Source organism: Poromitra crassiceps (assembly GCF_964638095.1).
Source record: "Poromitra crassiceps genome assembly, chromosome: 12".
Classification (NCBI taxonomy): Eukaryota; Metazoa; Chordata; class Actinopteri; order Beryciformes; family Melamphaidae; genus Poromitra; species Poromitra crassiceps.
The window spans coordinates 18,833,248-18,846,504 of record NC_139632.1 but is presented as its reverse complement, the minus strand read 5'-3'; the positions used below and the strand labels follow the sequence as shown (position 1 = coordinate 18,846,504).

The 13,257-nt window shown below is 47.4% G+C and overlaps 2 protein-coding genes across 2 annotated transcripts; one reads left to right on the top strand and one right to left on the bottom strand.

Annotated features, from left to right (window-relative positions):
* Positions 1-601: 601 nt before the first annotated feature.
* On the bottom strand, positions 602-4,599 carry tmem187 (transmembrane protein 187). The gene is made up of 2 exons (XM_083648027.1): positions 4,157-4,599; positions 602-1,572 (listed from the first exon to the last, which is right to left on the bottom strand). Exons 1-2 carry the CDS (start codon positions 4,529-4,531, stop codon positions 1,165-1,167), a joined length of 783 nt encoding a protein of 260 aa, XP_083504153.1. The 5' UTR covers positions 4,532-4,599; the 3' UTR covers positions 602-1,164.
* Positions 4,600-5,067: 468 nt separating this feature from the next.
* Positions 5,068-12,065, top strand: sec22bb (SEC22 homolog B, vesicle trafficking protein b). The gene is made up of 5 exons (XM_083648029.1): positions 5,068-5,261; positions 8,188-8,297; positions 8,560-8,720; positions 9,205-9,351; positions 10,560-12,065. Exons 1-5 carry the CDS (start codon positions 5,187-5,189, stop codon positions 10,712-10,714), a joined length of 648 nt encoding a protein of 215 aa, XP_083504155.1. The 5' UTR covers positions 5,068-5,186; the 3' UTR covers positions 10,715-12,065.
* Positions 12,066-13,257: the final 1,192 nt, after the last annotated feature.

The window sequence follows — 13,257 nt, the reverse complement described above, 5'->3', positions numbered from 1 at the left end:
TTTTACCTTGTTTTAAAGACCTGAGACATGTTTTATACAATAAAAAAATAGCGACATTTAAAATTATCTCTCAATAATTTTTTTATGTCCATGAAAATCTGTCGGCATGTCCAAGAAAATCAGGATAATAGTGCTCCTAATTGTAATAGCGCAAGCGCGTGGTAAAGTTTGCATAAAGGGGTGTGGCCTGGCGAGCTGATTTCTGGTTCCGGTTCTTCAGGTATTGAAACGAGCTTGCCCCCAGAGATTAAAGCAGCTACGAGCAACTTTTTCGATTGTTATTAAACAGTATAAATTTAATATCAATGCATCACATCTTACCTCTAATAGTCGACGATACCAACGCAGAGTAGTCTCGCTTGAACCCCGAGTGAATCGGCCAGTGTTAGTGTGTCTGTAGCCAGGGCAGATCAGGAATTGAAATGAAACGGTTTGCAGCAGCCACTTCGGCCATAACCACAAAATAACTTCCAAAAAACCTGTTAGAATATAACGAGAGATGTTCCCGCGAGTATGCGTGGCGTTCACATTGTTTATGTTATGTTGCTAGGCAGCGCAAACGGCGTAAAAAGGCAGCTGCGTTTCACTTCCTGGTTTCACTTCCGCGTTTCACTTCCGGGTTACCCGGTCCGGTCGCTCTAGAGAGCCCCCTGTTGGCGCGAGTTTAGACAGACTATAGACTTAATAATCACCTAAGGGAGCAATCTCAGATACACACGGCTTTGGTCTCGTCGACTATTAGAGGTAAGATGTGATGCATTGATATTAAATTTATACTGTTTAATAACAATCGAAAAAGTTGCTCGTAGCTGCTTTAAAAGATTGAATCCCAGATTGACATTACAGTGATACAATTATGCCTGCATTTACATGGATGAACCCCTGGAACCGGGGAGGCGGGAACCCTACTGACCGAGCCCCATGCCGTTCACTCGTGTCAGGGCTGCACCAAACTAATTGAACATCTGGCAATTAACGCTAAATGTTGCTTTGCTTATCAGCATACCTTATTAAACATAACTTACTCAAGAACCTTTCTACATCACTGTAGTTTAATTCGGCATACATAATAATCCGCGAACCAGCTTAGTTCGATAAAAAATTCTCAATGGAGATTAATAATGATCAATTATCTTCATACAAAAGACAGTAGGCCTATATAGTCTATTCTGCAGTAGTCTTTAGGCTGTGCGCTCTCTGTGTGAGTGTGGTGAGGAAACAGAAGCTGTAATGGAACTGCAGGACGTCACAGACTTTCGACCAGAAGTGTCCGGTGAGCCTCTGGAACAGACGGTACTGAGCGAGGGGGTGATCCAGCAGCTTCAGGAGCACGAAGCCTGCACATGACAGCAGAGCCAGGAGCAGGTACTTCCGGGAGCGGGCGTCTCCGTGCTGCAGCTGCATGCGCGCTCCCCTGTAGATGGCCAGCAGCACGTGGGCGCCCAGGGCCACCTCGAAGCCCTGCTCGTGAACCAATGCCAGGCTGTAGCTGAGGAGTGAACAAAGCTCCAGCCACACAGCCTGCCCTGCATGCCACGCCGCATGGCCGCGCTCTATGAAGCCACACCACACCTGTGAGGGGAGGAAGCAACACGATTAGATGATACAACTAGTTGCGATGAAAATGCGTGTGAATTGATTACAAGTTGCAACATTAAAGCGATGAAGAGATGAATGCAGTAATAATTATAGTCCAATAACATGATATATGAGTCTGAAATGGGCCATTCTGCATAATGACTACTTGTACTTTTGCTACTTAAATGATAAATGGCAAAACAAAAAAAATGTGGGAGAGGGGCTCACAATACCATCAAACCAAGAGCAGCTCTCCCTGTGTCTGTGAGGGGAGAAGGTAGAGAGCAGCTCTCCCTGTGTCTGTGAGGGGAGAAGGTAGAGAGCAGCTCTTCCTGCGTCTGTGAGGAGAGAAGGCAGAGAGCAGCTCTCCCTGTGTCTGTGAGGAGAGACGGTAGAGAGCAGCTCTCCCTGTGTCTGTGAGGGGAGAAGGTAGAGAGAGCAGCTCTCCCTGTGTCTGTGAGGGGAGACGGTAGAGAGCAGCTCTCCCTGTGTCTGTGAGGGGAGAAGGTAGAGAGCAGCTCTCCCTGCATCTGTGAGGGGAGAAGGTAGAGAGCAGCTCTTCCTGCGTCTGTGAGGGGAGAAGGTAGAGAGCAGCTCTCCCTGCATCTGTGAGGGGAGAAGGTAGAGAGCAGCTCTCCCTGCATCTGTGAGGGGAGAAGGTAGAGAGCAGCTCTCCCTGCATCTGTGAGGGGAGAAGGTAGAGAGCAGCTCTCCCTGCATCTGTGAGGGGAGAAGGCAGAGAGCAGCTCTCCCTGTGTCTGTGAGGGGAGAAGGTAGAGAGCAGCTCTCCCTGTGTCTGTGAGGTGAGAAGGTAGAGAGCAGCTCTCCCTGCATCTGTGAGGGGAGAAGGTAGAGAGCAGCTCTCCCTGTGTCTGTGAGGGGAGAAGGTAGAGAGCAGCTCGTCCTGCATCTGTGAGGGGAGAAGGTAGAGAGCAGCTCTCCCTGCATATGTGAGGGGAGAAGGTAGAGAGCAGCTCTCCCTGTGTCTGTGAGGGGAGAAGGTAGAGAGCAGCTCTCCCTGCATCTGTGAGGTGAGAAGGTAGAGAGCAGCTCTCCCTGCATCTGTGAGGGGAGAAGGTAGAGAGCAGCTCTCCCTGTGTCTGTGAGGGGAGAAGGTAGAGAGCAGCTCTTCCTGCATCTGTGAGGGGAGAAGGTAGAGAGCAGCTCTCCCTGTGTCTGTGAGGGGAGAAGGTAGAGAGCAGCTCTCCCTGTGTCTGTGAGGGGAGAAGGTAGAGAGCAGCTCTCCCTGTGTCTGTGAGGGGAGAAGGTAGAGAGCAGCTCTCCCTGCGTCTGTGAGGAGAGAAGGTAGAGAGCAGCTCTCCCTGTGTCTGTGAGGGGAGAAGGTAGAGAGCAGCTCTTCCTGTGTCTGTGAGGAGAGAAGGTAGAGAGCAGCTCTCCCTGTGTCTGTGAGGAGAGAAGGTAGAGAGCAGCAACCCTGTGTCTGTGAGGGGAGAAGGCAGAGAGCAGCTCTCCCTGTGTCTGTGAGGGGAGAAGGTAGAGAGCAGCTCTCCCTGTGTCTGTGAGGGGAGAAGGCAGAGAGCAGCTCTCCCTGTGTCTGTGAGGAGAGAAGGTAGAGAGCAGCTCTCCCTGTGTCTGTGAGGAGAGAAGGTAGAGAGCAGCAACCCTGTGTCTGTGAGGGGAGAAGGTAGAGAGCAGCTCTCCCTGTGTCTGTGAGGAGAGAAGGTAGAGAGCAGCAACCCTGTGTCTGTGAGGGGAGAAGGCAGAGAGCAGCTCTCCCTGTGTCTGTGAGGAGAGAAGGTAGAGAGCAGCTCTCCCTGTGTCTGTGAGGGGAGAAGGCAGAGAGCAGCTCTCCCTGTGTCTGTGAGGAGAGAAGGTAGAGAGCAGCTCTCCCTGTGTCTGTGAGGAGAGAAGGTAGAGAGCAGCAACCCTGTGTCTGTGAGGGGAGAAGGTAGAGAGCAGCTCTTCCTGTGTCTGTGAGGGGAGAAGGCAGAGAGCAGCTCTTCCTGCGTCTGTGAGGGGAGAAGGCAGAGAGCAGCTCTCCCTGTGTCTGTGAGGGGAGAAGGTAGAGAGCAGCTCTCCCTGTGTCTGTGAGGGGAGAAGGCAGAGAGCAGCTCTCCCTGTGTCTGTGAGGGGAGAAGGCCAAGAATTGCATCCCACAACATATTTTGGGACTGTTTTATCTTCAAAACAGGGATGCAAATCTCAGCAGACTACAAACCGCCGAGATATGCACCCCCCTCCATAAGCCGGCAGGAGAGACCCCCCGGCCTCTAGGTCACCTGTACCCCGATTTTAAGCACCAAAGTCGGCCTCCATGAGCCAGGAGAGAGCCCCAAGCATGGAAGTCACCTCAACGCGGATTTCATGCATCAAAGTCAGTCTCCATGAGCCAGGACAGACGCCTTGGATTGGAGGCCACGTCTACCAGAAGATTATATAAATTTTAAACAGTGTAGTTGTCGTACACTGTAAAGCATTGCAATATGCTCCTGTGAGGTGGGGATGCATCTGGTGGCAGCCAGGGGTGCAAGACTCGACATACCCCCCCATTCATGCATTTTCATCGCTAGTTTTATACTTCAATTTTTGTTACCCCACCCCACCATCTCATACACACCGTGACCCAGGCGAAGATGGGTAAGGTGAACCACTGGTCCAGCACGGCGGGAGCGCGCCGCAGGGTGGCCAGGCGCGTCCACTGCACGGGCCCGTAACAGACAGCCATCAGTGCGAACACCTCCCTCATATAAGCAGCGTGCTGGCTCTCTCTGACACCTGACTGCCCCCAAAGCCAGTACAGCCCCATGTAGATATAGGCCAGGTTCACCAGGCAGTTACACGGCATGGCCAGCAGGGCGGGCAGATAGTCCACTGGTTTCTCTGCGTAATGCTCGTAGGACAAGTCCACCTGCACGCCGTCGAACAGCCTGCTACTGGCCAGGGCCACGCACAGCAGGACAGGCACGGACACATGGAGGAGAGCCCGCTTCATGTTGTTTTCCAGCAGCACACTCACACCACAGACAGAACACTGCAAAGTTTCCTCAAGTCTCTTGGAGCTGTTTTTACTGTTCCGGGTTCACAATCACGGCTGGGGCGGGACCATAGACTGTATAAGGGCGGGACTTTGCGACGTTGTTGCACTATAATATCAGAGAATGAATAGGCTATTTGTGAATTAGCAAAAACAATAAAAACAAACAACAGTTGGCCAATTCAAATCACATGGAGATGCTAAATAATTAGGCTACTTGTAGGCTACTTTGTTCATATTTATGTAATTTTGTCTTGAATTCGCTGAAATAGTTGGACTCAGCTAGGGTAGTGTTATCATAGGAGATAAAATAAAAACCACAAAGCTACCATAAGGATACTACAAAGTCGTAATTTAGTACCTAATGCTAAATAAATTCTGAAATATCACATCGGTTTTTAATTTGGTAAAGTGTGTTTGGCGGAACATTAGTTGCGGCCGTTTGGTTCCGCATGAGCCCGGTTGGATTTAGCTGGGACATACAAAGCAGTAGCGTTTCCGGCCAGCTCAGCGCGTCAGTACTGTGGTGTTGTCAATTTTACAGCCTGTCAAATACACACTATTACCTGTAGCTTTTGGCAGCAGTAGAGAAAACGCAGAACACGGCTCAGACATGGTGCTGCTGACGATGATCGCCCGGCTGGCTGACGGCCTCCCGCTGGCCGCTTCGATGCAGGAAGACGAGCAGGTTATATTATTAATGATTCCAGCGCTTTTCTGTCTTGTTTGTGGTCTGAGTGCTGTCGACAACACCTTGATATATGGCCAGACGACCTACGTGGCCGGCGCTATGCTCTCTGTCTAATTGCTGTTCCCAGTGCGGGCCTAGCCTCCTAAACGTTAGTTGATGTAATGTCTGGTCTGGTCTGGTCACACAGTAATGCTAACTCTGGCTGGGTTACATGCCGCCACTCCGACGTGCTGCCACTCCGACGTTCTGCCACTCCGAAATATCGGCACTCAGAAAGGGATCATGTCTATGTTCCCCGGGTTCTATATTCCCCGTTTTTCACGCCAAACCTAACCTCCCCCCATGCCTAAACCTAACCTCCCCCAGACCCTAACCCAAAACCTAACCTCTCCCACCCCCACGCCTAAACCTAAGGTCGGCATTGCGGCTTCTAGGTGAACGACCGCCAGTCCGAATAATGGAAGTTAACGTTCGGAGTGGCAGGGCTTCGGAAAGGCAGTCAGTAGCCCTCTGGCTGTTAGCTACATAACTGGCTGGCCAGCTGTCACTCCCAAACTCACAAGATGGCTTGCCTCCAGATGTGGCTCTCTGAAGTGGCGAGGGCATGGCGATCCATGATTACATGATTCGATGTTATGGGAAGAGATTTCTAGGCCTACTGGGTGTGATGGGTACAATACATCTAATTTATACACAACTAATGTTACTGTAGATGTACTTTTTATTTAGCTCAAGCATTTCACTCATTCCTCAAATGCCACCCATTTTAAGAATTTGCATTATATTAACTCCTGTGGCCCAGGGCCGTCAATATTTGTGAACATGCAGCACCACTCTCTCTTAAAGCTAGAAACTGGAGAGCTAACAATTATAGTGATGTCACTGGGATGTAAGATTTGGCAGTGCTCCAGAGACAATAAATGGGCCGCTGACTTTGAGGTTTCCGTTAGTTCTTGTACCCAAATGACATTTAGAATCTGGTTCATACTGTCTTATATTCATGTCAACTCAGCATCTTATGGCTCCACAAAGTCAGCAGCCATTGTCTGTGGAGAAACCCCTGTTTTTACGTCCCACTTACATCACTAACTTGAGTATTTTCTCTCTGATTTCTAGCTTTAAGAAAGGGAGGTGCAAGTTCAAACACTGGCTGAACTCTCCTGGGGCACAGAAATAAACCCGTGAATCCTTATTAATGGGTGGCACTCCCCTTTTAAGTTACTGATTCCTAAACCTGATGGCACTTTGGAGTCTTGTGAGTGTGATGGACGGCCTGATGGTGATGATTGTAACATGTTACACTTGTATCATATTTTGAGTGAGAGTTGTTGACAGGACTAACATGTTTCCCTTGCTCTCTTGCTTGCTCTCACAAAGGGAAGTGAAAAGGTTTGTTTCGTCTCTGCACCGCACTCTGCTCTGTGCTGCTTCAACAAATGTGTTTCTGTGACGCACCAGTGATGTTGCAGTGTTGCTTTAAAATGAGGCTCATTCATCTGACAGTTCTAAGTAATCGGGCTCAAAGACACCCAAGAAAGTACCATCCATCCACCAGCCAAATAATGAGAAAACACTTATATTACAGACAGTGTATATACTGTATAATATTAACAAACAACTATTGATGGAGCATGTGTACCAATACGGCCCTCGGGCTGCGCCGTAGTTGGTGGCATGGGTGGCGTGCAGCTCCCCAAAAATGTGACTTGATGCAGCGGACATCGACAGCGTAAGTATACTATAATGTAGATGGGGAGATAAACAGGCAAGAGTGAAAGCTATGATCAAGTATATGCACTACATTCTCTCCTTAAAGAGCATGGTGCAGGTAAAAAAAAATCTGAATTTACATTTTGGGCTCATGATTACAGTGGAAATACTCCAAAAAGACAAAGATCCCCCCCCAAACACACACCCCCAGGCCCCCAGGGTATAAATATGGAGGAAAAGGTGGCATTTTATAAATGGGCATGTGACATAACAACAGGAGTGACATCACAAGAGGAGAATGTTCTGCTGGGGCTGACACAGGGATGCAAAGTCATGGAGAGTGAAAAAAGGTGACAGATACCAGGGCAGACATAAAACCACTCAGAAATCCTCATATTTTGGGCTGAAAAAAAGAAATGTGTGACTGTCACCTAAAGGTGACTAGTTTGCGTCCCTGTGACATCACAAGTGTTAGTTCCATGAAATGGACCAGTGCCCCCTGCTGGTTACAAAAACTAGTCTAAATGCAGCTATGGTGTGATTGGGGGGAAACAATCCCCACAAATCCCATTGCTATATACCCCTTCCACATATTAATGCAATGTGGTCTCCAACCTGCACCATGCTCTTTAAATCATAGTGAAATCAATTTACAATTTACTCATTTTGCTGGGAACTCCCCTGGACCCCCTCATCAAGCTGATGTTCAAGTATGTATGTCCAGCTGCCACCGTGCCGTCCTAACCTTGAGGTTGAAGCATGTTTCTCGCTTTACTTTCTGCCCTATTTTGAAACACAGTGAACTTTGCCTTGAATCCCGGATGTGGCATCACATTGCTGACTCTGAGTCTGTCTTCAGCTCTTCATTCATCACACCAACTATTAACTAGAAACCTACTACTACACACTGTGCAGTGCAAGAAATGTACAGCATGCCATGAAGGCAAACGCTGTTAAATTTGAACTCTGCGTGCTATTTCTGTCTCCTCAGTCACTTAAGTAGGTCACCAAACTTCCATTTTGTCATGTATTTCTATTCTGCTGGTGAAATAGTTGAAAGTGGCTTGTCAATTCTGGGGCGTACATGTCGCTGTGGCATATGCATGAAGGGGGGGGGGGGGATTTGTCTTGCTCTGACACAATGGTACCATTAGTGTGTGAGATGTGAGTGAGTTGTGTGTGCTAACCAGTGTTGTTGTTGCTGTGTGTTTAGTTGGGCCGGGACCTTCAGCAGTACCAGAGTCAAGCTAAGCAGCTCTTCAGAAAACTCAACGAGCAGAGTCCCACACGCTGCACTTTAGAGGCCGGCTCCATGGCCTTTCAGTGAGTACAAAGTACTTCAGAAGATCTTTTGTTTGCTGACTGCCATGATGACACAGTCAATAAGTCCAGAATAATTTCTCTCCCAGAGAATCAGCGTTGGGAAATAATTTGAGCAATGGTTCCTTGGAAATTGTGCAGTAATTGTGCAAAACTGAAGCTCAGTACCAAAAAATGTGCTCAGTGCGCTTTGACCCTATGACAATAAACTACCCATAGCAGCATTTCCACCCCGTTCTGATCACACCCCTGGTTCTCTCTCCAGCTACGTTATAGAGAAAGGAGTGTGCTACCTTGTGCTGTGTGAAGCCGGCTTTCCAAAGAAGCTGGCCTTTGCCTATCTAGAGGACCTGCAGGCCGAGTTTCACGAGCAGCACGGAAAGAAGGTCCCCACAGTGTCCCGGCCTTATTCCTTCATCGAGTTTGGTAAGGAAGGAGGAGAGGAGGGAGAGGGCTGGGAAGAGCTGACAATGTCACTGAGTGATGATATGATCGATGGTGTACCGGAATTTGAATGTCTCGGGTCCCTAGATTTTTGTGATGTCAAAGTAGGGTCACAAGCCAAAAAAGGTTGGGAACCCCTACTGTTTAAATTCACAACATATTAAGCACTCTTTATGCTACAGTGCTTACCACACACAGAAACATTTGTGGCGGCCCACCACAATATATTTTCCCCCAGGACGTAAAACCTACCTGTTGTGTGTGTAGATGACCAAATGTAGAGTGTGTCGGACTATCAAGTTGCACATTAAAACCAGCAGAGAAGGGAAATGATAAAATATGCAGATACAGCACAGGGCTGTAGAACAAGGTGCTAATTGGGCAGTGAAGTCCATTCAGAAAAATGCTACACGGCTTCCATTTAACTGCCTGGATACCTCCTATTTATCTCTCTCTCCCTCACCAGACACGTACATCCAGAAGACCAAGAAGTCGTACATCGACAGCCGAGCGAGAAGGAATCTGGGCAGCATCAACACAGAGCTCCAGGATGTCCAGAGGATCATGGTGGCTAACATAGAGGAGGTGCTACAGAGAGGGGAGGCTCTCTCCGGTGAGTCCATGTTATCTCCGACCCCTTGAAGCCTATTGAGGTCGAACTGATGACAACAAAGGATGAAAGCCTTCTCTTATTTCACACCGAGTGCAAAGACTAATGGTGCATCATGTCTACTGTCGCTGTGAACCCACGCTAGGGGGCGCCCTGCTCCACAGCATTTCCTCGCTTGTAGGCAGGCTTTGATGTTCCTTCCTGCTGCACCTGATTGGATGAACAACAGCGTTCGACCAATCAGGGCCGTCTGTGGCCCTGATTTGATGGGGGGGGGGGGGGGGTGGAGGCAAATTTGAAACGTTCTCTTCCTATAAGAAAACCATTTGATGCCTATGCTGTGTCTCCCTCTGCCTTTGTTTTGGGTTTACAATGATTAGTTTAAAAGATCCGATACGAGTTCGGGAGGTGGAGGAGGTGCGGGGCACGGACCTCATTTGCATAAAATGTCTGGCTCGATACTTTATGCAAGTGGGCAGACGGGCGGTGCACACTCCTGGCTTGCGCACCTCCACGCCTGCCCCACATTGCATTGCACGGCTGCGCTGCCTCCAATACACACAAATGGGAAGCGTAGAAAAAAAACGGGCAAGTGGAGGAGCACCTTAAGAGAGGGGAAGACATTTAAAACCCCTGACACACACACACACACCTGATAATCTGGCGTCAGCAATGTGTGAGCGTCTGTCGCCATAGTCTTTGTGTTGTGTCCTGCACCGTTGGCACTAGTCGCCCTCAGCGGCGGCTTTGGCGTCGGGCAGTCGGTGAGAGAAATCACTCTGATTGGCTGGGCAGCTGGTAGGTAGCGAAGCAGTGCACAAGACCAGAGGGCACGCACAAAACGTTCTAATTTTTCAACTTCATCTCATCTGATCGTTCCAATACACGAATATTTTCACAACGGCATGGAGTTCGGGAAAGCCCCTTGAGCCTGTCGCTGTATGATATCACCTATTCAGTGCGGGTTCTCCTTATTTTTCCGACTCTTCCTTTCTTCTCCCACAAGCAAAAGACCAAGCAAGGGCTGACAACGATTACAAGTAGATATATTATGAAACCGTTTCAGTGGTGAGCGAGAGTGGTATGAAAATGGTAGGCAAACTCTTCTCCCGGTGTGTCAGCCCCTTAACATATTAGATGATCATTTTTGGCCTCCTTTGTCTCTGTTTTGACCTACTCCTCTCTTCCCTCTGGTCTCCTCTCCCCCGCAGCACTGGACTCCAAGGCCAGTAACTTGTCCAGCCTGTCGAAGAAGTACAGGAGCGATGCCAAGTACCTGAACACCCGCTCCACCTACGCCAAGCTGGCAGCCGGTGGTGTCTTCTTCATCATGCTCATTGTCTATGTACGTTTCTGGTGGCTCTGAGAAACAAAGAGAAGAAGTGGAAGGCGGCATTTGAAGTAAAACAAAAAAGAGAGAGGGAGAGCTGTACAGAGTCTGCAGACACTAAGAAAAGCTGTCGCCTTTCGACTAAAAACAGGATCCCTGCTCTTAATAAGACTTTTGAATTTAGACACACCACCACCGCCCATTTAGTTCACATCTGTCCATGGATCTGTGATCTGATGCAGATAAACGATGTAATGATGTTTTATTATTCAGAATCACACAGTAGTGCTCTAGTACAGTGGTTCTCAATTTTCTTCACGTCAAAGACCCCTAAGCTGACACAAACTTAAGAAACGGACCCCTATTTGATAAGATTTTGTCCCAGGGTCCCCCATCTGATAAGATCTTTGCTTGTAGACATTTAATTACATCAAGTGTATGAAACCCATGAGCAAAATAATCATACATTCTGTGATTGTGTGACTTATGGGTGGAATTATAGTGGAAATAAATTATTCCCCTTTTTTGGCTGGGGAACCCCCTCAAGGACCCCAGGGGGTGCCCAACCCCCACATTGAGAACCACTGCTCTAGTTATTGACCCTGGAGTTAAGGAGAGAGGACGTGTGTGTCTGACAGAGAGAGCATGTGGACTGGTTGGTTCGTTTGTTTGTTTTGCAATGTTTGAATGTGTGCGAAAGTGGAGAACGAGTAAAGCGAAAAAGCTTTCCTGTTTTGTGTGCTACCGAAATTGTGTGATAACAGCCCTTGCTTATTTAATCATACAGTATATACTGTGTACAGCAATACAGACAAGAACATAATTTTATTTACCCAGAAGACATCACAAGGGCTGTGGTGTTCATTAACACTACTATTATTCAAATGTAGTTGTGGGGGCTTGGTGAGCGGAGGACAAAATATGTGCTACGGTTACAAATATTTGAAAAACATGGAAGTGTGCTAGACATTTAATCTTAGGCAGTTTAATTGGCTCAACTATAACAGACTTAATTAAGATTAAGTGTTTTTTTAATGTATGGAAGGAAGCCTTGCAAACAATTTTGCCTGGGTCTGATTTGGTAGATTTATTAGCTGTGATGGGATGTCTATAACCCTGTAATAAGAGTATATACTCCCTCTATCTCCTACAACATGACTGTGTGGACCAGGACCTTTCTGCAAGCATTAAAGAAAAAAGTTGATGTCTGATGAGGTCCTTTTTATTTTGTATAAAGTTTACACAATATGTACAGTAGGCTCCATTTAAAAGGTGGTTAAGGCTGAGAATGAGATTCACAGGTGTTGTAGGTAGCCGGCCTCTGCTACTGGCTGGAGAGGAGAGCTTCTCTTTTTCTGTTCTCTCTGCTATCTATGAATAAAATGATTTGCACACAAAGATGTTTCCATTCTCTCAGGGGACTTTGATTTCAACTGATGATTCATGTTCTGTTCCTCAACGGACAAGGCATGATGCTGTTCACACTGTAGGTTTAGCCAGTGGTTCTCCAAGTGGGGTCCGGGGACCCCCAGGGCTCCTTGAGGAGGTTCCAGGGGGTCCCCAGCAAAAAGGGTAATCATTTATTTTCACTAGAATTCCAGCCATATGAGCGGTCATGTTTGGAAAGTAGTGCCGGATACCTCTTTTCCTTCCAAAAAGACCAATTATGTGCATTTTGGATTAATATTTCATCGTGTGGTGAGTACCCGAAGCACAACATGTATTTTGACGCAGTGAGATGTGTGTTTTGGCAGATTTTTAACAGCTGTACCATTAGCCTCCATTCTATGGCGATAATTACTAACTTCACGACTGTAGCTCACTGTAAACTGAGCGGACAGTGCCGGTAAGGCATGGTGTTAGCCTAGGTAAACCCAGCCCCCACGTGACCTGCTCTCTCAGTTCCCAGTCACTGAGAACAGGTCTGAGAGCAGGTCACGTGGGGGATGGGTTTACCCAGGCTAGCATGGTGTATCTTGGTTATGTGGGGGGGATGTGGCAAATGAGCTAAACTTCCAAAAAAGTGGTGTGTCCCTTTAATGTTTTTTACACGGTTTATAATCTCGGTTTTGACGTGTCAAAATAGCTGCTGTGAAAATAGTCTATTTGTGTTAGTCTAGGGCCCTTAAAAAAGTTTGAGAACCACTGGTTAAGCCTTTTTTTTACTTTGTTATGTCTCTGTTGGGCTACTATTATATCATGTACAGTAGTGCTGTACACATTCAGTAGATATATTGAGATGATACTGCTCTTGAAATGTAAGGGAAGGCCTACCTTGGTCCCAAATATCTTATCTGAATCGGAAGAGGTAGAAATTATGATTAAATTCGGTTATATTCACAACTGTCTGACTTTAACAAATCGCCTTTGTCAATCAAACATAACCTCTGAAACAGGTTTTTTCTATATTACTGTCCTGCAAATTAATGCAATTATATAAAAGACTTCCAGGGAAGAACTCATAGAACATGAAAGCAAAACTGATAAACTAAAAGGGGGAAAAAGAGAAAAACAATCTTAGTCTTAGTATTTGGGGTTGCCCAAATAGTGTGTGACTCCATGACTCAGGGGGAGTACCA

Excerpts from the sequence above, each read along its gene's own strand:
- tmem187 (XM_083648027.1), bottom strand. The coding sequence starts at position 4,531 with ATGAAGCGGGCTCTCCTCCATGTGTCCGTGCCTGTCCTGCTGTGCGTG. Across the intron at positions 1,573-4,156 it reads CCATCTTCGCCTGGGTCACG|GTGTGGTGTGGCTTCATAGA; the intron begins GTGTGTATGAGA and ends CTCCCCTCACAG.
- sec22bb (XM_083648029.1), top strand. The coding sequence starts at position 5,187 with ATGGTGCTGCTGACGATGATCGCCCGGCTGGCTGACGGCCTCCCGCTG. Across the intron at positions 8,298-8,559 it reads GCCGGCTCCATGGCCTTTCA|CTACGTTATAGAGAAAGGAG; the intron begins GTGAGTACAAAG and ends TTCTCTCTCCAG. Across the intron at positions 9,352-10,559 it reads GAGAGGGGAGGCTCTCTCCG|CACTGGACTCCAAGGCCAGT; the intron begins GTGAGTCCATGT and ends TCTCCCCCGCAG.